The sequence below is a fragment of the Neomonachus schauinslandi genome, chromosome 16 (genome assembly GCF_002201575.2).
Source record: "Neomonachus schauinslandi chromosome 16, ASM220157v2, whole genome shotgun sequence".
NCBI lineage: Eukaryota > Metazoa > Chordata > Mammalia > Carnivora > Phocidae > Neomonachus > Neomonachus schauinslandi.
Window position 1 is genome coordinate 12,089,432 of NC_058418.1, and position 24,804 is coordinate 12,114,235.

Here is a 24,804-nt window from a genome sequence, read left to right on the forward strand (position 1 = left end):
GGGGGGGGGGGGGGGGGGGGGGGGGGGGCTGTCGATCGGAGGGGACGGAGCAGAGACGGGAGCAGACAGGGTCAGAGTAGGTAGAGAGACAGGGCGCAGCGGGAGACCCACGGAGACCGAGTGACGGGGCGCGGGAGGCGGGAAGGCGGAAGGAGAGGGAACGGCAGGGTCAGTATGCGAGAAAAAGGCCGGAGTCCACAGACCGCCACCGAGACAGAGAGAGACTGAGGACAAGGCAAGGGTGGCAAATGGGGAGAGTGAGGCTGCAACTGAGAACGGAACAGACCGAGATGAGACAGAGGGAGCGGGGGAGGGGGCACCCTGCCCACGCCCCCCCACCCCGCCCCCGCCCGCAGGTCCTGGCCCTGTACAACCAGCACAACCCGGGCGCGTCGGCGGCGCCGTGCTGCGTGCCTCAGGCGCTGGAGCCGCTGCCCATCGTGTACTACGTGGGCCGCAAGCCCAAGGTGGAGCAGCTGTCCAACATGATCGTGCGCTCCTGCAAGTGCAGCTGAGGCCCCGCCCCGCCCGGCAGGCCCCGCCCACCGGCAGGCCCGGCCCCGCCCCCGCCCGCTGCGCCGGGCTGTATTTTAGGGCACCCCGCCCCCCCCCCCCCCCCCCCCCCCCCCGCCCCTGGGGTCCATTAAAGGTGGATAGAGGACTGGGGTCTCTGTGCGTGTCGTTGGGTCCCTGACTGGGGTCTCCCTCTCGGCATTCCCGACGTTCCCGGGTTCCCGCTCCATGTGCCCCCCTCCTGTCGCTCTCCACCATTCATTTCCTCCCACAAACACCTGCTGAGCGCTCCTGAAGTCCCAAGTACTCCTGGCGGCCGCTAGATTTATTTATTGAGCACCTTGTGCCCTGTTCCAAATGCCTTATATTGACTAACTCATGTAATCACCATAACAAAACTGAGATACAGTGTCATCTGAGGTAACACTCACTTTAAAGGTGAGGAAGCCAGAGCCCAGCGAGGTTAAGGGAATAGTTGCTGCCCACCAGGAACCTGCTTTCTGGGGAGGAGACAGATGTGGGAAGCGACGCTAAGACAGGAAAGCAGGATGGAGCCAGAGATGGTTTGGGGGAGGAGGGAGGGCTCCTTGGAGGAGGCAGCGTCTGGGACTTGAAGGAAGTCAAGAAGGCAGTCTGGGGGAGCACTCGGGGAGAGTGTTCTCCGTAGGAAGACCTAGGCACAGCCTGGCCATGAGGATGAACTTGGAGTGAGCGACACTGAGAGGAAAGGCCAATGTGGTTGGAAGGGAGGGACAAGGGGAAGAAGGGTGCTGGGAGCTGAGTCAGTTGATTAACGCTCATGGGCCAGAGAGTAATAATATTCCCCCTGCCAGGTAGGGCTGTAGGAGCTCCCCGCATTCTCCCCACAGCCCAGCAGAGCAGGGGATTAGCAAATTACCGCCTGCAGGCCAATTCTGGCCCGCTGCCTGTGTCTGTAAATAAAGTTTTATTGGAGCACAGCCACGCTCATTCCTTTGTGCATCACCTAGGGCTGTTTCGGTGCTACAAGGGCAGGGCTGAGTAAAAACTGTATGCAAAGTCACGAATAGTTACTGTCTAGCCCTTTACAGAAACAGTTTGCCAGCTCCTACTATAGAGACCCTTTGCGCCCCATTTTACAGGTGGGAAGACCGAGGCACAGAGAGGTTCAGTTACTTGCTAAGGTCACACAGCTAGCAGGTGGCAGAGCTGGGATTCGAGCCCAAACAGCTGGAGTTGAGGATCTAGGCACCTGACCTCTGCACGGGGACTGCTTCCCCGTCCACATTGGGCCTGTGGGGGCCTGTGGGGGCCTGTGGGAACTTGTGTTCTGAGGGAGGTGGGAGCCGCGTCAGGGTTCGGAACAGAAGAGGAGAGTGATTTGACTGGTGCTCAGAGAGTCCCTCTGGCTGATGGTTGAGTAGACTGAATGCGGGCTAGGGGAGCTGCAGGGAGACCATTTGTCCAAGTGAGCAATGCCACCGCCCTGAGCCATGGTGGCTCCCCATCGGCTGCCCCGTTTCTTCCCATCTGCTCTGGTCTTGCCCGTGAACTCTCTCCTGCTTCCTCCTCAGCCTCTCCAGTTTCCCAGTTTTGGTCCTCCCCGCCACGGCCCCACGCTCTCCTGCCCTTCCCAGGGCCTGGCCCTGACCTGCTCCTGGCCCAGGGATGGCCCTAGGGTGGGGGTCACTGTGTAGGGACATGCTGCCATTTTCACCAGCCTCCTGTGTGCACACACTTGCAAGCACACGGTGACACAGACCATCGTCACTGTAGCCCCGTGAAAATGTGGCACAGCTACACACACATTCACACTCACAACAGAGGTTCGAATGTGGACCGTGTCCCACAGTCTCGCAAACGCATCCACCTTTCAGAGCCACAGTGGCTCCACAGAAGCTTGTGACAAGGGGCGGCGGCCACAGCCCACGCGCGCCCAGCCCAGCCTCGGAGCTTCACCGGGACACAGCAGGACACGGTCACACAAACACGACCCCCGCACACCAGATACGGATTTCCAGAGGGTGCCACGTGCAGACACACACCGCCCAGCCTCAGAGCCCCATCAGGAAGTGAAACAGAGACTCCTGCTGGGACCCGCCAACAGTTACACAAACGTCCTCCGCGGGGTCCCCGCTCACGAACAGGCACAACCGGACGCATCCCAGTCCCACCCAGACACACGCCACACATGGAGACACACGGCACGGTGGCGCAGACTGCAGGCCGGTCGTGCCCACTCAGCCTGACATCTCTCGGCCCCACACGCTGAGGCCTGGGGAGTCCCACGAGGCCACGCAGACAGCAGCTGGCCCCGTCATACCCAGACGCGCTGTCACACCCCGGGTCCCAGACGGAGCAGTCCCACACACCCAGACACACCCCCAGGGTCGCGGCCCTCGCACGCCCAGCCCGGGCCAGAGGACAAGTCCTGGCCGCACAGGGCTGCACACCCCGCGGTGGCCCGAGCCCTCGCCACGCCCTCGTGACACACCCCGCCCACCTGCCCGCCCGGCTGAGCTGGCGCGGAGGCCGCCCAGGAAGGGAAACTTGCGGGCTCAGCACCTTCTTGGACTGCCTGCGGGCTGCCCCTGCCCTGCTACGCGGCACCCCCGACCCCGCGGGGGGGCGGGGGTGGGCAGGCCCCGTGGGGACAAGGGAGTCCTGGCCTCTGGCCCAGCGCCCAAGCGCGGGGGCAGGACCCGGGGTTCAGGGAGTCCCGCTCCCCTCCCCCGCTCTTGCGGGCAGCCCCGGGAGGGGAGGGAAGTCGTGGGGGGAGCCTGGGTTCCGGCTGGAGCCCCAGCTTCCCGTCCGGCCCCCACGGGGCAGGAAGCGGGGCCGGGGAGGCCAGCTCAGGCCTTCCTGCCCCCTCCCCCAGACAGGCCTGGGAGCTGGGTCAGCTGGAAGGAGTGGGGCGAGCAAGGGAGGGGGCGGGGGGGGGGGAATGAGAAAGCCCCTCCCCCCAACCTCGTGATTGGTGTCTTTTGGGTTTCTAATGTAAATTTGAACATGTTCAGAACCCCTGTGTGTGTGTGTGTGTGTGTGTGTGTGTGTGTGTGTGTGTCTACAAGCTTTGTGCTGTGGATTTTGTGTGTGCAGCATGGGGGTTTCTAACACACCAGTGGGCGCCGGCTGGCCATGCTGAGTGTGGACAGCTTCTGTCCAAGTGTGCGTCCCCAGCACGTGTCCCCTCCGTGTGTCTGACTGTGCTGCGTGTGGGTCCGAGTTTTGTGTTTCTGTCTAGAAGCCAGTGTCCTCTCTGGGCTCTGTGACATGACACCGTGTCTCAGCAAGTCTGTGTGTAGGAGTGGGGTCCCATCCGTGGGGCGCGCCGTGTGTCTGCATTTTTTCTCAACATCTTTGCTCTTGCTCTCTGGGTGTAAATCTGTGCGTTCTTCGGTAAGTGTGACTCGAAGTGCGGATGTTTTCTGTGCCTGTCTGCATGTCTGTGAGGGAGGCGTGTTTCCGGGAGCTGCTGTGCTCTGTTTGCTAGCCGAGCTGTGTTTTCAGTGCGGGTGTGTGTGTGTGTGGCGGGGAGGCAGTGCCTGGTGTTCGTGCGTCTGTGGGCGGCTTGTTTCTGGGGGAGGTCTGTGATCCATGTGTGCCCTGCTGCTATTCTGAGCGCGTTGTGTCTGTGGGGTGTGTCTCCAACACGCTTGCTGTCATCCTCCTCGGTGTGCTTGTGTGAGTGTGTGTCCACGCCGAGACTGGACACACACTCCATGTGCAGATGGGGTTTGCATTTTGTCTCCCCGTATGTGGGCTGGTGACTCTGGCGTGTGAGCTGTGGTGTGGGGCTCTCTGTTTGCACCACGTGATCTTCGAGGTGTTTTGAATTTTCGGTGGGGTGGCCATGTGTCCTGCAGGTCTGCATTCTGTGCTGGTGTTTCCAGGGCAGGAGGGGCATGGTGTGTCCCCAGGGAAGCCGCCGGCATCCCGAGTGACACGCCCAGAGGCCTCTGTGCTGAGTGGAGGCTGCATCTGCGGTGTGTCCCCTCGCCGGCTGGTGCCACGCTGGCCCGGGGCTGGCCGTGGCGGGCGGGCAGGGCAGGGGCTGTGGTGGGCACTGGACCTGCGCCCAGACCTCGGTATAAATATCCCAGCTGCCGGGCGGCTGTGTTTACTCGGCCCCAGCCTGGGGGGCGGGGGGGTGGGGTGGAGGAGGGCGGCGGCGGCAGCAGCCCTGCAGGTCCTGGGGGCGGGGGTGACCAGGCCACAGCAAATACACTTCCTTCTGGCCAGACAGGCTACGGCCTCACTGCCCCTTCCCGCCCCCTTTCTGGATGGGGGTGTGGCGGTGACCCCTCATCCTGGGCTCCCAGGGGCCACCAGCAACCCTCTGGACGTCCTCACTGGGGTTCCCAGGGTCTGGGAGACAGAGAAGAGGGGCCAGCCGACAGGCGTGAGGGGGCGGGCCGGGGACCGCAGGGAGAGGGAGACGTGGGGGTGGAGACTCCAGGAGGAAGGCACAGGAATGGTCTCGGAGGCTCAGGGACCGGTGTGGGGGGATGGGCGGGAGGGAAGCGAGAGGGGTGGCAGAGCTCCTGGGCAGGACTGGCGGGGCAAGAGTGGAGGTGGGAAGTGATGGGAGCTTCGGGCAGCCAGAGGCAAAGCAGAGTAGGGGGAGAGGGAGAGGCGCAGCGGGGCAGCAGTGGGAGACCAGGATGAGAGGGCAGGACACGCAGGGGGGTCAGACGGGGGTGCGGGCGGCAGCCGGCAGGACAGACGGGAGACGGGGTGGGGGCCGGATGCCCACGGAGGGGCTCTCCCTCCCTGACTCAGCCTCTCCGTCCGCCCTGACCCAGGGCTGGGGGCGGAGGGCCAGGCGCCCCCCGGGGCACCTCCGGGTCGCAGCGGTGGGGGCTGTGCCGGGGGCGTGTCTCCCGCAGTCCCTCTTGACTGGCCCCACCTCTGTCTCCGCCATCTGACTAACCCTAATTCTGACTCAGCTGCTGTTGTCTCTCATCACTTTATTATGTAACAAGTCTGCGTCCGGCAAAGTATATCACAAACAACATTAAGGATCCAATGACAAGCTGGCCAAAACCGCGCACATCACGCAGGGCTGCTCCCTGTGCTAGAAAAGCTCCGTGGGCCCGCGGGCGGGCGCGCACATGTACCCGAGGGGCAAACCCCCGTCAGCCTCGGGCTCTCCGAGGGCGCGTTGCGCCGGCTGGCCCACCCTGGGCTTCCGCGGGAGCCGGGGCGGCAGTGCGGACCGTCCGTGCGGCGCAGGAGGGCCGCGGGGCTTCCTGTCCAGGTGCCGACCTCGGCACCCGTGTGCAGGGCAGTGCCGAGCGCATGGGACGCCCCCCCCTCCCCACCCAAGCTTAGCTGCTGGTATCGCCCTCCATAGCCACCTCTTCCTTGCTCTTCTTGAGCAAATCCGTGCATCCGACTGCTCCGGGTGGCCCTGACCTGACACGCAACCTAGGAGGATGGTCCCCAGGACCTGTGAGGGTCTAGACCTGGTTTTTCATCTTCACTGGCCGTGCAGCCTCGACCAACTAACACCTCCCTTCTGGCCTCCCCTGACTCACCTATGGAATGGAGGCGAGTCCCTAGTTCACAGGGTTGTCAGGAGGATTCAGTGTGGCGTCAGGTCCGGCAGAGGATAGAACTGCTAACTGGGAGCTTCCGTATTTAAGTCTCTCCGTGTGAATGTCCCTTGGCCTCTAGGCCAGCTCTCACTTTCTGTGTCTGGCTCTAGTCCTGCTTGACCCAGAGGGCAGAGCTGAGGCCCAGGGGTCAAGAGCTGTGGCCCTGGGAGGCCTCAGGGTCTCCCCCTTACTCTGGGCCATGTGCCTGAGGAGGTGGTTTTGAGGGTCCTGCAGGCTTGGCTATGGCGGGGTGCCATCATTCTGGCTCCCAGGAGCGAGGGGTCCCCAGGCCCCACCTCTTTGCCCCGTGGCCCTCCCCGCAAGCAGCTGACCCCTTCTCCATGTGCATGTCTACTGGGGGAGCAGGAGCTGGGTGTGGGGGCATGGGAAGGCGGGACGCCTGGGTTCCCACAGGCCAGTGGCTGAGTCACCGGGAGGCCATCTGGCTCGCATTAGCCGGGGGCGGCGGGGGGCTCTGCGGGGCGGGCCCTGTGGCCAGCTGGGGGCAGGGATGCTGGGGCAGGCTGTGTGTGGGATGACTCAGGACCCATGATAACAGCCTGTGCGTATTTGGGGAGTGTAAACAGGAGGGAGAAGGAGGCGGAGGAAGTGAAGGAAGGGAACATTGTGGCCGGGGAAAGAGAGGGGCCGGTGGGGCTGAGAGGGGAGAGCCCCCCTCCCCGTGTCCCCTCCCACCACACCCAAGCTGGCAGGCCCGTGGCCCCGGTGCTGCCCCTGCACCCCCCTCCCAAGTCTGGGTCCTGAGGGAGAAGTGACAGCTGGTAGCCCGCCCAGCGAGGCCACCTTCCTCAGCAGTCAGGGCTCTGCTGCCCACAGTGGCTGGGCCAGGGGGTGGGGGGGAAACGACACGGAAACAGAGAGAGAGGCTGAGAGGCAGACGGAGGGCCAGAGGTAGCGTGGGGGCCGAGAGATGGGAGCGTACAGCGGGAAGAGCCAGAGGCCCAGAGCGAGGCTGAGGGAGATGGGACCGAAACAGAGGCAGGGAGGCACGAGCCGCATCGGCACAGAGGTGGGAAACAGGCAGAGGCCGGGGGCGAAGCCCGGGGTTCACCCGGACCCTACACAGGACACTGATATCGTCCCGGCCGGCTCCGGCTATGAAGGGCCTCGGTCAAGGGGACGACCTTCAGCCTGGGCCCTATCGTGGGGACAGAGGCCTGGGCGCAGGGAAGGGGACAGAGAGAAAGGCAGAGAGGAAAGACAGTGAGGTGCTGCAAGAGGGAGGGGGACGCAGAAAGCAAGAGACACAAAGGCAGGGAGAAAAAGCGAGTGAGCCAGAGAGACCACGAGAGACAGAGGTGGAGTGGGGGGGCGGGGGGGAAGGTAGGGAACCCCGCACAAAGAGGGGGCAGGGATGGCACCAGAGCCAGCGAGGCTGTCCCCTAGACGGAGTCGCGGGCGGGGCGGGCGGGGCGGGCGGCCGCGGCCATCAGTCCCCATCCAGCTCTGGGCTGGGCGCGTCCTCGGGCTCCTCCTCGTCGAAGTACCTCTCCTCCTCATCCCGCGCCACAATGTCCAGGTTGTCAAAGTCGGGGTTGTCGTCCACGGTGCTGCACGGGGAGGGGGCTGTCAGGGGCTGGCTCTGTGGGCCCGGCTGCTTCTCACTCTTCAGAGGAGCTGGGACCCCCAGAGTCAAAGGCCACATGCTGGCAGCTGTAAATGGAAGCTGCCCCCCTGCAGGGGGTGAAGCTAGGAGTCTCTCAGGGCTTCAAACAAAAGGAACATTTTCCAAAGTAGAGATTTTACATAAAAACTTCTGGTTTCTCTCAAAAAGCTGGAAGATGTGGGGACAGGAGGACCCCCATTCCCCAGAGAGTGGTTCTGAACCAGGACGATTCTGCCCCTCAGGGGACATGGGGGATAACTGGAGCCATTCTGGTTGTCACAACTGGGGGGCTCCTACTGGCCCCCAAAGACTCGACACCAGGGACGCCTCTCAACCCGCTGCTGCGCACAGGCCAACGCTCCACAGAAGAATGATCTGGCCCGAAAGGTCAACGGTGCTGAGAAGTGTCTGCCCTAAGGTGTCAAGTGATCCTAAATTGTCAACAGGGTCCTTGCACCCGCTGCTCCCCCCGCCAGGAACACTCTGACCCCAGACATTCATGTTGCTCACCCCTCACATCCTGCACGTCTTTGCTGAAACGTCACCTGCTCAGAGATCCTTCCCTGGCCACCTCGATCCAACCCCCCGCCCCTGGACCCTGCCTTAATTTTCTTTATGGCCCCGTCAGCACCAGATGCTCCATACTTCTTTTGCTTCCTCACTAGAGCGGGACTCCCTTCAGGGCAGGGAACGCTTTCGTCACTGGATTTGGTCACTGCTTCATCCCCAGAGTCTGGACACAGCAGGTGCTCAGCACATGGTGGCGGAACGCAGAGAAGGGACCCACTGTCCCTGCTGCCCAGTAGCTGCCCTACAGGGGGGTTGGGCTTTGATCACCCCTCATCCCTAATCCTCACGCCAGGCCCAATTTCCTCATGGGCACCTGGCTTTCTGGGGGCTCCCCACAGCCCAGGTGCTCTGCACCCGCTTTTTGCGGGAACTCAGGCCGAGAGGCTCCACCCCAGCTGGAAGGTGGATCAGCCAGACCTGCCTCTGGAGCCAGGGGGCCCTAGATCAGGCCGGCGGTGCTCCTGGGGGCCGTGGCATTGGCGCTCCCCACCCAACTGGTGAGGGTCGGCCTATTCGTGTGTTGCCGGGGCTGGGTTTGAAGCCGGGCCCTCGGCTAGCACACCCACCAGGCAAGACTGCCTCAGTTGTCAAAACCTTTTATCTCTGACTCGGATACTTCTTATCTCGGTGTCCTTTTCCCTGATGGCAAAATCCTTTCCAAAGCAGTGGTTGTGTGTCTCGCCCTGGGGTTACGGTGGGGACAGCAAGCAGACTGAAGGGCGGCCACCACAGGCCCCTCCGTGCTAGGCATTAACCCTGCCAATGGCTACTTCCTGAAGCACGAGGAGGTCTGGGGGCCTGAGGAAGAAGCTGGCTTGCCTGGGGGACACCTGGGGGGGCTTGGGGCAGTGGCATCCTACCAGGCCACCACCACTCACCCGAATGCAAATATTTCAGTGTTTTGTCAAATTTGAGCGGTCAGCCCTGCTCAGTCCCTTCTTCAGGTGAGGGGACTGACGCTCAGATATGCACAAAGCTAGTCCAAGGACGCCCACTGATCTCTGGTTCATCTGAGACCCTTATGCCATCTGAGCCGGGCCGAGGGCCGTGGGGTGCCGGGCTGGGGGGGGGAGGGGGGAGCCTGAGTCACCTGTAGTCAAAGTCCCCATCCTTGCCGTCCAGGAAGCGCTGGTGCATCCGGCTGGTGAACTCTTCCCGCAGGATCAGCCTCTCTTCTGAGTCGGGGACCCAGGCCTCCGAGTCTTTGCTGGGGCTCTGGTCTGTAGGGGCAGACACCCACAGCAGGGAGGATGTGAATGGCGCACTCGGGGAAGGGCTGAAAACACAGCCATGGAGAGCCGCCTCCTCTGTCCTGGTGGCACTGGGAACACAGTGGTGACCAAGACAGCCCCTGTCCTGCCCTCCCCGGCCACACGCCAAACACACAATGACAATACAGTGCTCTGGAGGCTGGAGAACAGGATCAGGACCTGCTACCTGGAGGCTGGTGAAGGGAAGGCATTCTTGGCAGAGGGAACAGCGTGAGCAACGGCCTGGAGGGGAGCGACTGCTGGGTGCCTTTGAGGAGTGGGGGACAGAGATGCTGGAAGGACTGGGAAGAGCCTGGGCACTCAGGGCAGGCAGGGAAGGGACGCGAGGTCTGCTCTTGCAGTTCGGGGGCCCAGCCTGGAGCCCCCAGAACTGGCCCTCACCTTCCTCATCGCTGTCCTCCTCATCTTCCTCCTCCTCCAGGCAGGCCTCCTCCTCCTCCTGCTGCTGGAGCAGCCGCTGCTGCAGCTCCCGCTCCTGGTAGGACTGGAGCAGCAGATCAGAGAGCGGGCAGGCGGGGGTGCCGAGGGCGCCGGGCTTGGGCGGCTGGTGGGCCGGGGCGCGGGCACTGAGCTCCTCCTGGGTTAGGTACTGCCCGATGTACTGCTCGTACAGCAGCGGGGCCCGGAACCGCATCTGCTCGTCGCTGAAGTATTCGCCGCCTGCACAGAAACACGGCGCGCCCGGGGTCAGGGGCTTGGGTGCGGGGCCAGCCTGTCTGAGCACACGCGGGCCCACGATCGCGCTTGTAGGAAGCCAAGCGCGCACCAGGGCCAGCGCGCGCGTGCGCACTCAGACGGGCGGGGGAGCACGCAGCCGCCTGAGGGCCCGTGGCCGCAAGGACGCATGCGTCTGAGCGTGGGCGTGTTAGCGGCCCCGTGGCTGCACGTGTACTCCTGTGTGCGCACGCCCGGCCCTGGCCAGCCCGGGCCCCGAGGCGCTGGTGGTCTGGGGCCCCTGCCCGTCGCTGTGCCTGGTCACGCAGGTGTGCACACCCTCCTGCGTGCGTGTCTGCGAGTGTCTGCGAGGCAGCGTGCAGCAGGCCACAGGCAAGGGTCCTGCACACAGGAGCCAGGATGCAGATCACGTGTGGCTGTCTGCGCACACAGCTGGCCGTGCCAGATGTGGGTACCCCTGATGTTCTTCCAGACCCCAGATCTAACCTCTCCCCAGAGTGCTCTCCTCTGCAGCCATCCCTCGGGTGGGCTTGGCTTCCCCACCACGCCCAAACCCGGGACCTTCCTGTCTCCCCTGGCTGCCTGTTCCTGCAGGGGGCTCTGTCCCTCAGAAAACCGTTACACCTGCCCAGTCCCTCCCACCCACCGGTCCCAGCCCCGCCTTCAGAGCCCAGGGTGAGAATCTGCCCAGAATTCTGGCCTCTGCAGCACTGGAGGTCTGTGACCGTCCCTGTCCTGCCCCCTCTCTTACCCATCTCTCTCCCTCTGGTGTTACCCACCATATTCTGTTTCCCTCCCTCCATTTCCCTGGCTCTGTTTCTGCCGCTCTGCCTCCACCCACCTGTCCCTCCCGGGTTCCGTGTCTGTCACCTCAACCCCCATTCATTCATCCCTCCTCCCTCCCATCTCCTTCTTCCCGACCTGTCGCTGCGCCCCACCCTCTCCATCTCCCTGGCCCTAGGGCCTGAGTCTTCACCCTAACCAGAATCTTCACTCGCTCTCTGCCTCGTTTACTCTCCTCTATTTTTTTTTCTAAGCTTTTATTTATTTATTTGACAGACAGAGACACAGCGAGAGAGGGAACACAAGCAGGGGGAGTGGGAGAGGGAGAAGCAGGCTTCCCGTGGAGCAGAGAGCTCAATGTGGGGCTTGATCCCAGGACCCTGGGATCATGACCTGAGCCGAAGGCAGACGCTTAACAACCGAGCCACCCAGGCGCCCCTGCTCTCCTCTTTCAACTTTAGTTCTGGCGTCTCTGGTCACAGAGATGCTTGTAATTATGCTGCGGTCAAGAAGGTATCGTGCCCTCCAGACGCGTGCCTTGTTTCAGGGGGCCTGTGTCCCCCCAGAGTCACAGACAGACTCCCCTGGGTTTCCTCAGCGCCTCTGTGCATGGTGTAAGAGAGTCTCGTTTTCCTGAGGGATAACCACTTATCACAGTGCTGGGTTCTGTGAAATGGCACTTGTGTCATCTACTAAATTCTGACCCTTCTCACTGCCTGTCCCATTCTCTTCCCCTGGGTTCCCGTCTGTCTCTACCTATCTTGCCTCATCGCTTCACGTGTCTCTTTCAACCTCCCTGTGTCCCTGTCTCAAAACTTATCTCCAGGACCTCTGTCCGTGTCTCCGCTCTTGCATCCTTGTTTCTTACTTCCTCTGCCTCAGTCTCCCCGCCCGCCCAGCCCACCTGTCCTCACACCTTGGATGAGCTCACGCAGGGCAGCGTAGCGCCGGTTACGCAGGCGGGTGCGCAGGGTGCGGGGTCGGGCACTGCCCTGCCGGGCCACCTCAGCACAGTAGAAGTCTGCACGATGGTCGCCGCGCAAGTGGCCAAAGCAGGCCAGGTGCTCCTCGCGGAGGCCCGTGCGGAAGCGCTCCAGGAACACCAGCGGCTTCTCATGGTACAGCTGGCCCAGGATGGCCACCTTCTCCCGCTCGGTGAGGTCAGGCTCGCCCTGCTGCTGGCTGCACACAGGCAGGCGGCTGGCGGCCACGGCGCGCAGCATGGCACTCACTGCTGTGTTCTCAGCCCCCAGGGCGTCATCATCTGGGGCCCTTGGCGCTCCTTCCGCGGCCTCCACCTTGTCCTGGGGTCTGGGTGGGACCGGTGTCCAGCTCAGCTCCCCCCAGTGCCCAGTACCGGGCTGCGTGCAGCCTGTGGGGGGAGGGGAGATGTGTTAGTCCTGGGATGAGAGTGCGGGGGAAGGTGGGGTGGGTGGAAAAGACTCATTTTACGTTTCCTGATCACCTACTATGTCCTGGGCACTGTTCTAGGTCCCAAAGATACCACAGGATGCACAAAGTTGACATTTTAGTAGGGGACATGGACCGTGAAAAACCTAATTACTGAAAACATATGATGCGTTAGCAAACATACAGTCTGTTGGGTGGTTCCAAGAGCTATGTAGAGGGGCGCCTGGGTGGCTCAGTCAGTTAAGCGGCTGCCTTCGGCTCAGGTCATGATCCCAGGGTCCTGGGATCGAGCCCCACATCGGGCTCCCTGCTCGGTGGGAAGCCTGCTTCTCTCTCTCCCACTCCCCCTGCTTGTGTTCCCTCTCTCGCTGTGTCTCTCTCTGTCAAATAAAAAAAAAAAAGAGCTATATAGAAAAATGAAGAGGGAAGGAGGGGGGAGTGGGGTCAGTGGGGGAAGGCTGCAATTTAATTTATTTATTTGAGATAGAAAGGGGAGGGGCAGATGGGGAGGGAGAGGGGGAGAAAGAATCTGAAGTAGACTCCGCGCTGAGCCCAAGCGTGATGCGGGGCTCGATCCCACCACCGCAAGATCATGACCTGAGCCGAAACCAAGAGTCGGATGCTTCACCAACTGAGCCACCCAGGCACCCCAGGCTGCAATTTTAAATGGGACAGTCAGAGAAGACCTTGCCAAAAAAGTGACATTTCAGTAGAGACCTGAGGTGGTGAGGGACTGAGCCATGACATTTTGGGGGGAAGAGAGGCTATGGAAAGGGAACAGCCAGTGCAAAGGCCTTGAGGCAGGAGGGTGCTTGGTGTGTTTACTTGGTCCTTTACCACCTCATTCACTGACTGACACAATTCTTTGCCTTTTCACTTGCACACAAAATCACTAACACATCCACTAAATTGTTCACTCATTCCCTCTCTCTCTCTCTCCTACTCATTCACACATTCATCCAGCCACTCTTCAGCAACTCTAAATCTGTGTGAGGTCCCGAGCTGGGCCGTGCTGAGGACCACACGGGAGTGAGGCAGCCCAACATCTGCCCTCAGGAAACAGCCAGTGTGATGCGGGAGCCAGGACGGTCAAAGACAACACGGGCGCTGGTAACAGGCAAGCTGGGCGCTAGGCAAACCTTGTCAAGAGCTGTTTCTCAAAAGGTGTGGGAACTGGAGTGAGGCTGAGCGGCCAGGAAATAAGAGAAGACAAAGTACAGGCAACTCCTTTGGGCAGCTTGGCTGGGATGGGGAAGAGGGAGGGGGTGAGGGTTACAAGTGTAGTGGGTTTCAGGGAGGGTTTTAATCATTGAGACCAGAGAAGACCGAGCTGGACCAGGGCAAGGGGTGTGGGGGAAGGCACAGGAAGGGGTGGTAGTTAGAAAGATGCTCAGGAGGCTGAGTAGACAAGCCATGGGGCTGAAGGGCTGGGAAGCAAGGGATGCATCCAGTTCAGGTCCGGGGTTCAGGTCTGGGGACTAATCAAACTGTCCTTGAGACAGTCACGGACAAGGAGCAGATTTGGGGGTGGGGGGAGATGCTGAGGCCAGTTTGAGACATGGAAGGTAGGACGGGCCCAGGGGACATCCAAGGGGACCATCTAAGAGACTGCTGGTCCGTGGGGCTAGAGACTTCTCAGGAAAAAAGTGCAGGGCTGGGGACAGAGCTATGGAGCCAAGACAGGAACCAAAGCCGAAGGAAACGAGAGGTCATGGGGAGGGCAAGGGGAGTGTGAGGGAGAAGAGAAGAGTGGGCTAGGAAAAAGCCCCGACTGGATAGGGAGAAGCCATGCCTATGAAGGAGGCCATGCAAGGCTACAAAATGGGCCGCTGAAAGACAGCCACGCTTTAATTCCTGGAGCCTGTGTTACTGTTGATGGCCAAAATGGGTGTCTGCAGATGTGATCAAGTTAAGGATCTTGGAACAGGGAGATTATCTTGGATTGTCCAGGTGGGTCATGATGAGTATCCATAAGAGAGAGTCCAAAGGAGACTGGACATACACAGAAGAGAAGGCCATGTGAAGACGGACAGAAGCAGAGATCGGAGTGATGTGGCCACAAGCCAAGGAACGCCAGGAGCCACCAGAAGCTGGAAGAGCCTCTGAGGGAGCCCCTCCTCAGTCCTGCTAACACCTTGATTTCAGCCTTGTGGTACCGATTTCAGACCTCTGGCCCTCAAAACAGAATACATTTCTCTTGTTTTAAGCCCCCCAGCTTGTCATCTGCTGCAGCAGCCATAGAAAACTGATCGAGGCTGAGCGGGAGGAGCCTGAGAGAGAGGAAGAGAAAGGGGAAGAGTGGTGTCACAGAAACCAAGGGGGGGCGCCTGGTGGTTCAGTAGGTCGAGCGTCTAACTCTTGGTTTCGTCTCAGGTCATGATCTCATGGGTCTTGAGATGGAGCTGAGTCGGGCTATGGGCTCCTTGCTCAATGGGGAGTCCGCTTGAAGATTCTCTCCCTCTGCCCCTCCCCCCACTCTCTCCTTCTTTCTTTCTTTCTAAAATAAATAAATCTTAAAACGAAAACAAAAGAAAGCAAGGGACAACTTTCAAGAAGGATGGAGAGATCAATGGCATTGAACTCTCCAAGTCTAGTAAGAGAAAACCTGAATGGGGTGACTCCGTTTAACTACACCGGGGGTGGGGGGGTGCGCAGAGAGGCCACTGGCAACCTTGATCAGAGCAGTTTCTGGAGGTAAAAGCCAGACTGCAAGTGGGTGGGAGGTGAAGAAACGGAGACAGGTGTGAATGACTCTTTGGAGAAGATACCTGGTATCGGAAGGCGCATGGAACCGAGAGATAGACGTTCTTTTTAGGTTAAAACACTTTTTTTAAAAAAAAGATTTTATTTATTTATTTGACAGAAATAGTGAGAGAGGGAACACAAGGAGGGGGACTGCGAGAGGGAGAAGCAGGCTTCCCACTGAGCAGGGAGCCTGATGCAGTGTTCGATCCCAGCACCCTGGGATCATGACCTGAGCCGAAGGCAGACGCTTAACCGACTGAGCCACCTAGGCGCCCCAGGTTAAAACATTTTTAAATGGAAAATTTCCAACATGCACAAATGTCGAGAAGACGACCATATTCCCACCCCCACCCCATATCCCTCGGTTCCATGCGCCTTCCGATACCAGGTATCTTCTCCAAAGAGTCATTCACACCTGTCTCCGTTTCTTCACCTCCCACCCACTTGCAGTCTGGCTTTTACCTCCAGAAACTGCTCTGATCAAGGTTGCCAGTGGCCTCTCTGCGCACCCCCTCACCCCCGGTGTAGTTAAACGGAGTCACCCCATCCAGCTTCAACAGTGACCAATTCTTGGCCAGGGACATTTCCGCCAATCTCCCAACCACACCTCGACCCACCTGGGATGACTCTGAAGCAGCGGGATGAAATTTTAAGATGAGCAAAACGAAAGCGTTTTAGATACTGATGGGAAGGCATCGGGAGAAATAGAGACTGAAAATGCAAAGGAGAGTGATGGAGGGAGCACAGAAACGGAGTAAGGACCCGAGGAGGCAGATGGCACTGTGGACTTCGGAGAAAGGGGAATGAGAATGAAATGGGGGAACCGTGAATCTGGAATAAGCAGAGTTTGCGTGGGACAGGAGGAAGGTCAGCCTGGGGAAAGGGGAGGGTCAGTGCGTTGCAGGGGAGGTAACTGAGAGGCAAGGTGGACTGGGACACTGGGACTCAGCCGGGACAGGGGGCAAATTTATGTTGACCCGAGAGTTAGCCCGGTAAGGAATCGGGTCAGCCTGGCCCGGAACTTGGGAGAGGTTAATTTCGGGGGAGGGGACGGGGTAAAGGACGGCAGCTCGCAACAAGAAAAGGATTAACCTGGACAAGGTGGCGAAGGGGACTGGCAGACCCGAGGGCAGGTGTCCCCCTATAAAGAGTCCTCCTGCGCGCCCACGGGGAATCATTTCCCAGTGACACCGCACCCTACCCTCCCGCCGCCTCCGCGCGGCCGGGACCTCACCTTCATCGGGTTCCCTGGCCGCCGGCGCGGGGGCCACGGCCTCCATCCTGATTCTCTACTAGTTAGCCGCCGCGGGAGGCTCTACACGCCGATCCCGGCCCCAGGCCCTCAGCGGCCACTTCCGGCTGAGCACACTCCGGGGGGACCCGATGCTCCGCCAAGCCCGAAACAACAGTTCCGGGGTGAAGGCGGACCTTCCTATGCGCATGCGTGTCTCCCTCAGGTCCCGCCCCCCGCCGCGGGGAACGTAAGTGTCCCCCGAGTCAGAGGCTCTTCCAAGCCCTCCCCCCCGCCCCCATCTGACCTGCTACTGAATTGCAGTATGAGGGATCTGAACCATCGTTCAACCTGTTCACCGCTGGGACTCCAGAGCCTGGCATGCTTACTTCTGGGATGGATGGTTGAATGGCCACCGCGCAGAGCCTCTTGAGGGTTTGTGCTCTGGTTTAGACTCCAATCCATCCCTTTCTTCCGTCACCACCTCGAAAAATATCTACTAAGCTTTGTTTCTTGCTTCTGTGATCAAAGCCAGTCCCTGGCTAGCATGAGATGGGTGGTGAGATCAGATAGAATTTCCTACTGTGTTCCAGGACCTGAAGAATTTGCAGATGTGAAAGGGGACAACCCTGGTCCTGATCTGCTCTGGGTGATGGTAGTGACTCATTCAGGTGTGTTACCAACAAAGCAACAGACTATCACAAGTGACCACCCTGAGTGGCCCGGGCTCTGATGGGGTTGTCCACCCCAGCCTAGAGGGTCAGGGAAGGTTCCCTTCTAGGAGGGGACACCCAAGCTGAGACCTAAAGGATGAGCAGGAATTAAAAAGGGAGGTTTCAGGCAGCAGGAAGGGCGAGGCAAAGACCCAGAGGGGAAGGCAGGCATGGATCTTTCTGGCTACTGCCAAGGACTTCAGTGTGGTCAGGGAATAAAAATGTTCTAACTTGGAAGGCCATGGTTGGGCTGCAGAGGATTTGAGAACCTCTTGAATATTTATGCAAAGTTCCATGTACATGTATATTTCCCAAAGCAGAGTTCATGGCATTTGGATTGAGAGATTTGTGACCCCCCCAGAACCAACCACCAATCTTAAGTTCGAAGGGGGAGCACCAGAATATGAAGCCAGAGAGGTCACCAGGGGTCAGGTACACAGGGCCTCTCTAAGCCATACTAAGTAGCTTGAGTTCCTTTATCCTTCGGGTAGCAGGCAGGAGGGGGGAAAGCATGAGGGTAAGGGACTGGAGGTAAGGGAGATCTGTGAGGAGGCTGGTGCAATGATCCAGACACTGTGGACAGGAGCAGAGAAATAACTTCCCATTTGCATTGCCAGGATAAGGGACCTAGAGGCCCATTTGCCGCAGCCGATGGGTGGAAACTACACTTAAGTGTTTAGTCAGAGAGGCCAGCAGAGGGTGCTGTTGCCCAACACGTGGACCAGCAAGGAAGGGGACTTTCCAGAGAGATCTGAGGCCCTTCCCCTCCTGCTCTCCCTGAGCAGGCAGAGGGTGGCACTCTAGGGTCCCTTTTAGCCCAACTAGCTAGCTACCAATTTTGGCTCCATCTCACATTCAGACGCCTCATCCCTGACCTCAAAACTAGTCAGCCTTCCTCCTCCTTTTCCAGCCTATGTCCCATTCATAAGGCTCTGAGGTACTTCCTGTTAGGCAAGGGATGGGGCTCAACTGGCACTCCTGTGCCCCAGCATTGTCCCTCACAATATCACTGGGAACACCACATATCCAGAGGGGATAAAGAAATGACTCCAGTTGCCAGGAGAGGACACTAGGCTACATGGAGATGCAAACACGAAGTCTTCTACCCTGGCTACTTAAAAAATTGTTCCCTTCTCCAGGAAGACCTCCCCTTACCACACTCCTAACCCTCAGGCTTTCACAGCTGACCACTTGGTGCTGTCACCATCTGATGACAAGTCTGTGTTACCTCTGGACTGGGAGACCCGTGAGAGCCGGGCTCAGGACTGCCCTGACCGTGCTGTATCCCCAGCACTGTCCAGAGAGAGTGAGCACAAGGCAAGCACCTAACACACAGTGGCTGGATAAAGAAGTTCCTGGAATCCCCACTAGCCTGGATCCAGGACTGCAGGTAGGACACGTCCTAAGTCCAGCACCCAAAGCCAGGACCGAGGTGGGTGGGCAGTCACACCCCATGAGGACCCCCAACAGTCCAGCCCTGGTCTCCATCCCATCAGCCCTACCTCACCCTCTGCCTAGGGACCTGCCATGCCTTCTAGTCACAAATTCCTGGAAAGAATTGGGGCTGTGAATGGACCAGAAAGAGGAGGGACCAGAGAACTACTTTAAAATGAAAGTGGATTTTAAACTGAGAGCCCCAGCACCAAAAACAGGGCCAGGCACATGAAACCCTCAGTAAGTGTTTAATGGATGAGTAAATAATGTCCCCTTTGAAAACGTCCCACCCCAATTAAAGGCCAACTGCAGTAATACTTCAGGGTTTCAACCCTGCTTCATTCCTGCTAGGAGGTGCCATGTCATTTATTGAAAGAAAACAAAACAAAGCAAACACATTTCTTAATAAGTGCAGTTTGTTAAAATTCTGTTAAAACATATGGGTCAAGGGGGAGTAAAAATAATCAAAGGATCATTGTAGGAAAAACCTTTAGGTCTGGCACCTGGAAGACCCCTGGAGAGGAGGCGGTGGGAGAAATTTCATGTTCTGAAGGGAAGGAGCCCCCCCCCCCCAACCTCCCCTTCTTCCCTCTCACCCATTTAATCCCACCAGAAACTACCAAGACGCCCGGAATAAAAGGTTTCAAGTTCAATAGTCACACTCTCTCCAAATACAAAAAGCAGTTACAATTCAACTCAACACAGAAGCTTGTGTGCAAGGTTACGGGAAACTGAGACATCGTATAAAAAGTTAGGTTAAAGATGATTCTGTGGTTTTGTTTTTGTGTGTGTTTCATTTTGAGGGTGTGGCTCTTCCTCGGTCACCTGAACTCAGCAAAGAAATGGTTATCCTGATGAAATATCAACAGCCACAGTAAAAACAGAGAAATTCTAAAAATTAAAAAAAAAAAAAAGCATAATTACCAAAAAATATCTGTCACTGCTTCCTCCCTCCGCATTTTACTTTTCAAACTTGTGGGTTTTTGTGTTGGTTTTTTTTTTTTCCTAAGTTTTTGATTTTTTTTTTTTTTTTTTTTAAATCCTGAAAAGTAGACAGTAAAACAGCTCCTGGAAGAATGTACAACCAACTGCATGAGGGTCTGGGAAGCTGAGGGGCTGGAGAAGGGCTGGGAGAGGTGGGCAGAAGGGGCCCTCCCTCAGCCACTGTAGCCTCACTGTATGACCAAGGGGGGGGGATCTTTAGTCAAAAAGGAGGCGGGGAGGAGGAAGAAGAGGAGGAGGGGAAGGAAGAAGGTGAGGGGACAAACAGAAAATAAAAGGTCATTGTTGCCTGTTTGAATCCAGAGAAAAATGCCCGGCCCTGTGTTGGGGAAGAAGCCCCTCGGAGGGGAGGCAGTGGGCTGAAAGGAGGCAGCCCTGGGATGACCCATCCCCCAGCACCGCAGGACCCAGTGTGGGCAGACGAGGGGGCCAGGGTGGGCGCTGGTGGAGGAAGCCGGCAGGGGCCTCCGGAGCACACTGGCTACTGTGTGCTTGTGCCTCCCTGTGTGTTCCCGGAGTAGCTCCCGTAGTCGTAGTTCCCGTAGTATGGTGGCCACTGGCCCTGGTTCTGATAGTACTGGTTCCACTGCTGGGCATACTGGAGAGAGAAACCAAGAGCACACGTTGTCCTTACCCAGACCTGTATTTGGCTCCTGCCTTGACCCCACTCTCACGCAGGTCAGAGGTGAGTGCACTGACATGGGTCCCCTGACAGAGAAATCAAGGTCCCTTGGGAGGACAAGTGACCGACCTGATGCCCCATGGGTGGGGAGTCAGGGACGGAAGCCCAGACCTCCTGGCTTGCCAACCTAATGTCCTTTCAGGTATAGGTAGATACCACATTCAAAACACTTAACAGGTATGATGGCCCAGCAACCAGCCAAGGGGAATGGACACTGGCCATGGTGCTGAAGCAGGATTCGGAGGCCCCTGCTAGGCCATTTAGTGGCTTCACTGGGGAGAAGAGGTTCGGATACCAGTTATTTAGCAGCCAGTGCAGAAATTTCAGTAAGTGGAATGGCTACATCAGGTGAATGCCAGCCTGAGGCCAGCCCATCTCTGTAGGAATAAACAGGGACTCCAGTCTGGGAATATACATTCATGCGGGTCCCCTGGAAGTCTCTATGCCCACCCTCCCCCTGCTCCCCCACCCCGAGTCTGGCACCTACCTGCTGATACTGGTTATAGCTGGGCTGAGGGTAGGTCTGTGCAGTGGGGGGCGGCGGTGGGGTGTAGGGAGCCGGGTTGTAGCCGCCATAGCTCCCATAGTTGTAGGCAGGTGGTGGTGGAGGTGGAGGTGGTGGGGCCGTGTAGCCCTGGCTGTAACCTCCCTGGTTGTAGGGTGGCTGGCTGTAACTCGGCTGTAAAGGGGGGGAAAACCAGGGTGCTGTGAAATGGCTCAGCGGGGACAGAGTAAGGGTCTTTGTAAGCAGTGGATGACAAAGGAACTTCCCTGGTGGAGGCTGTTTGAGGGCTGAGGAAATGGGTCAGCTCTGTGACGTGGTGGGACAGGGAAGGAGACAGGGTTGTGTTCTGGACTCTACTCTCAGCTCCAAGATCCTGGGGGAGCAAGGCACACAGCATCTCTTGATATTCCACTGTTCCCCCACCAGCACCGTAAAATGAGAATTACAACAGAACTACCCCTTCCGATTGCCTTGTGTATTCAGGAAGCCTGAGTGCACAGGCCACTGGGCACTCCATAAATGGTGGTAGTTGTTTTGGGAAAAGGTCTGCTGAGAACAGAAGTAGCGATTTCTCAAGTGCTGCCCACATGCAGACTGTACCATTAACCCACCTAATTGCCCCATCAACTCTGTGAGGCAGGCTCCACTGGCCTCATTTTACAGAGAGGTTCGAAACTTGAAGCTCAGGGAGGTGAAATTAGTTGACCCGAGTCACACAGTAAAAAGTGGTGGAGCTGGACTTGACCTCCGGTCTGCCTCGTTCCAGAACCTTACCCACAAAGCTAAAATACCACCCATCCCTCACAACAAACCTCGCAAATGAGTTCTACCAACAACTCCATGGTCTTTTATAAAGAAAATGAGGTCCAGGGAGGTGAAACCGTTTGTGCAAGGTTATAAAACCGAGACATTGTGGGGCTGGGGTTTGAATCTGTGCCTACCCACCCTGTTCTAGGAAACATTCTGGTTAGACCAGGACTGGGAGCCATTCATCTGTCTCTTGGCAGCTGTCCCCAGGCCTGGCCTGTGGAAGGCGCTCAGGAAACGGCAGTGGACTCTTCTGGTTAACAGGGGCCTGTGCATTCCAGAGCCCGAGCACCGGCTTTTGGAGAACTGGAACTGAGCCAGGAGCTGCTCCAGAGTGAAGTTCTCAGGACACTGGGCAAGACCTCCCAAGCTTAGGGCCTGTCTCCATATGCTGGGGATAAGGGGGTCAGCCCCTGCCAGCCTAGGCAAAAGTAACTCCAATCAAGTACTTTCTTGGGGATTCAGTAGAGGCCAGTGACACCACCGAGAGAAATGTACTTGCTGGAGCAACCAACACTCATAGCACATGACTGTGAGGGGGTGGGAGAACAAGTAGGGTCCCGATTAATCTGGGTCTGGCAGGAAAGTCTAGGGTCCATCACAGTCAAAAGCACTGCCAGGAAGAAGGGCAGGGCTGGGGGGAAGAGTGGAGAGCCGTGGCCGGAGCGCCTGTTGGCCATTCCCCGGGCCCACCTCCTCTGGCCTGCATACACGCCTGCGTGTTCTCTCACCTGTGGAGGGCTGTAGCTGCTGACGGTGGGGGTGCTGGTACTGGCGCTCGAGCCAGGGATGTTGCTGTTCTTGTTGTAGCTGCTGGCCCCCGGTGGGTTCCGAGCAGGGCTGTAGCTGGGTGGCGGCGGCGGCTGCTGGGGCGGCGGCTGCGGTGGCGGCGGCTGCTGGGGCGGTGGCTGTTGCTGGGGAGCCCGGTTGTAGCTGCCTCGGTTGTTGGAGTTGTTGTTATCCCGGCTGTTGTTACCCCAGCGGTTCTGGTTGTAGCCACCACCTCCGCTGCGGTTGAAGCCTGCGTCGGAGAAGCCAGGGGAGAGGCCCTGTCACTCTGAACTGGTGACCCTCAGGAGCGGGGCTCCACTCTGGGTCTCCCCAGATCCCCAGGCATGCCCCCTGTGCAGCCCTGTAACTCAGTCATCACTGTCTGCTGACAGGCTTGTCTTGCTCACCGGACTGTGAGCTTGGGACCAGGGCTGCTTGGGTTTCTACTGTGTCCCCAGCATCCCAACAGCTGCTGAACAAATCGGAAGAGGTGGTCAGGAAGACAAAACTAAGCATCCAGGACAGTCCTCTTCAGGCTTGGTCAAATGGGTAAGTCTCTCCTGAGCCCTTGAGCTGCTGTGGCTGGGCCCAGAACCCTGCCCCCTGCCAACTCCCACTGGTCTCTGGACCTCAGCCTAGACACTGGTGTTTTGGCAGGCCTTTCCCGAGCCTGCTCCCTCCCAGGCTGGATCAGGTGTCACCCAAGCTCACGCTAACTCAGGGCTTTGCCACTCAGCCCAGAAGCCTTCTGGACGGCCACTATAGGCGGATGTGTCTGTCTGGAGCAAATTAACCTCCTTAAGCCCACTTCTCTATTTGTTTTAATGCCAAACAACCAAAAACAGTCCTGGCATTTGTCTTGCGCTAGCTCCTGAGCAGGAACCTAAGACTGGCAGTAAACTCGGTCTGGCCACTCTTCTTAAGGCGCTTATGGTCAGATGGCAGGGAAGAATTGCAAAAATGACACCAGAGTGACCTGCAAAGGGGCATGGGCTTCAGGAGCAATGCCTAGGGGAAGCAGGACAGTGGGAGAGGTCCCCTGAGGGCCCAGAGTTTAACTCACTGCGGTTCTCCGCCAGAATTCAGCCCACAGCTGGTGCTAGGGAAATTCACCTGCTGACTGAGTAAGCAGTCACAAAGCTCAACCCTGTCCCGGGAGCCAAAAGCCAAGAAAGCTCTGTTTGAGATGTCTTACCTCCTCGGTAGTTGCCTCCTCCACCGCTGCCGCCCCCTCGGTTCTGGAAGCCTCCTCGGTTGCCCCCTGGTGGGCCTCTGTTGTCATAGCGCTGGAAGCCGCCACCACCCCCGCGGCCCCGGAAGCCACCACCGCCTCTGTTGTCAAAGCGCTTTTCAGGGGGTGGCCCGGCCTTGCGACCTTCCTCGTTGTACTGCCTCACCAGCTTGTCTGCTTCTTCCCGCTGCAGCTCAATGAACAGCACCTCGTCCAGGAAGTCCCCAACGTCTGGCAATGTGAAGTTGGCTAGGAAGAAGGCAGGGCCCCAGAGGGAACGGAGAGGTCAGTACCTTCCGCGGTCTGGTTCCCTACACCCCCAGGACACTGGCCTGCCAGAAGGGAGATGGCAGAGGGGACGAGCAGTGAGTGACAGAAGCGAGAAAGGGTCTCAACCTCTCTGACAATGTTCAGGGGTTAACAAAGACCCTCCTGTCTCTCTTCTGAAGAGGTGGCCTAAGCCCCACCAAATATAAACACTCCCTCCAGCCTCCCCAGGGAGTGGGCAGGCAGGTGGAATCAGCATCCTTATTTTCTACAGAGGAGCGGACAGAGGCCAGCTCAGCACTGCACCGGAGGGAGCCAGAGGCAGTGACTGTGCGGGACTTTCAGCGTCTGCTCCCTCACATCCTCTCCCGCATCCTGTCCCAGCCCCAGCCCCAGCAAGTCTGAAAACCGTGCCCCAAGAGACTGTTGGTAGCTCTTCTGTTCACAGCTGCACCAGACAGGGAAGGGCAGAACAGAGGGAAGGGCAGAACAGGAGGAGGAAAGAACGGACAAGATCAAAAAAGGAGTAAGCCAGGAGCTGGGGAGGAAGGGACTGTGGAAGGAGCTTTTCTCTGGAGGACGCTGTTGTGTTGGCCCCCTGGGAACCGCTCATCTCCTACCTTTCATTTCTAGGACCGCGTGATCTGGGACATCCTTCCCTTCCTCGTCGGTTCGCTTTATTGTCCGGTCTTTTAGGTCCTCATCAGTGGGACAAATTACAATGGCTTTGCGCTGGAAGCCTTCAAATGGTCTCATTTTTCGTCTCTGGGCTGATCCATAAACATTTGTCTAGGGGTAGGTAACAGAAGAGGCAAGAGATGGTACATTACGACTTAGGTTTTTTCCTCCCATGTATTATGTAGGCCAGGAACTGAGAAAAGCACGCTAGTTCTCCAAAGCAGAAAAACTCAGGAAACTGCTCTTTTTGTACTTTTAAGATTCTTTTTTTTTTTCTTTTTAAAGATTTTATTTATTTATTTGACAGAGA

At 58.3% G+C, this 24,804-nt stretch overlaps 3 protein-coding genes across 5 annotated transcripts in view; 1 reads left to right on the top strand and 2 right to left on the bottom strand.

Moving 5' to 3' along the window:
- Positions 1–660, top strand: part of TGFB1 (transforming growth factor beta 1) — a 12,991-nt gene extending 12,331 nt beyond the window's left edge. Inside the window, exon 7 of one of the 2 annotated variants that reach the window (XM_021700786.2) lies at positions 357–660. In XM_021700786.2, coding sequence (XP_021556461.1) covers positions 357–515 — 159 coding nt within the window. In that variant the 3' untranslated portion in view covers positions 516–660. The remainder of the gene's footprint in view (positions 1–356) is intronic. The other variant, XM_044922038.1, reaches the window with a different exon arrangement.
- A 5,135-nt stretch (positions 661–5,795) lies between these two features.
- On the bottom strand, positions 5,796–16,531 carry CCDC97 (coiled-coil domain containing 97). Of its 2 annotated transcripts, none has more exons than XM_021701030.1 (5): positions 16,408–16,531; positions 11,935–12,390; positions 9,942–10,220; positions 9,380–9,509; positions 5,796–7,663 (listed from the first exon to the last, which is right to left on the bottom strand). In XM_021701030.1, exons 1-5 carry the CDS (start codon positions 16,451–16,453, stop codon positions 7,543–7,545), a joined length of 1,032 nt encoding a protein of 343 aa, XP_021556705.1. In that variant the 5' UTR covers positions 16,454–16,531; the 3' UTR covers positions 5,796–7,542. The 2 variants fall into 2 exon arrangements, with proteins under 2 accessions (XP_021556705.1, XP_021556706.1); XM_021701031.1 differs by lacking the exon at positions 16,408–16,531 and adding an exon at positions 16,266–16,296.
- A 2,363-nt stretch (positions 16,532–18,894) lies between these two features.
- Positions 18,895–24,804, bottom strand: part of HNRNPUL1 (heterogeneous nuclear ribonucleoprotein U like 1) — a 34,747-nt gene continuing 28,837 nt past the window's right edge. Inside the window, exons 11-15 of the mRNA XM_021700785.2 lie at positions 24,437–24,605; positions 23,514–23,798; positions 22,279–22,568; positions 20,723–20,914; positions 18,895–20,151 (exon numbers count right to left, since the gene is read on the bottom strand). Coding sequence (XP_021556460.1) covers positions 20,035–20,151; positions 20,723–20,914; positions 22,279–22,568; positions 23,514–23,798; positions 24,437–24,605 — 1,053 coding nt within the window. The 3' untranslated portion in view covers positions 18,895–20,034. The remainder of the gene's footprint in view (positions 20,152–20,722; positions 20,915–22,278; positions 22,569–23,513; positions 23,799–24,436; positions 24,606–24,804) is intronic.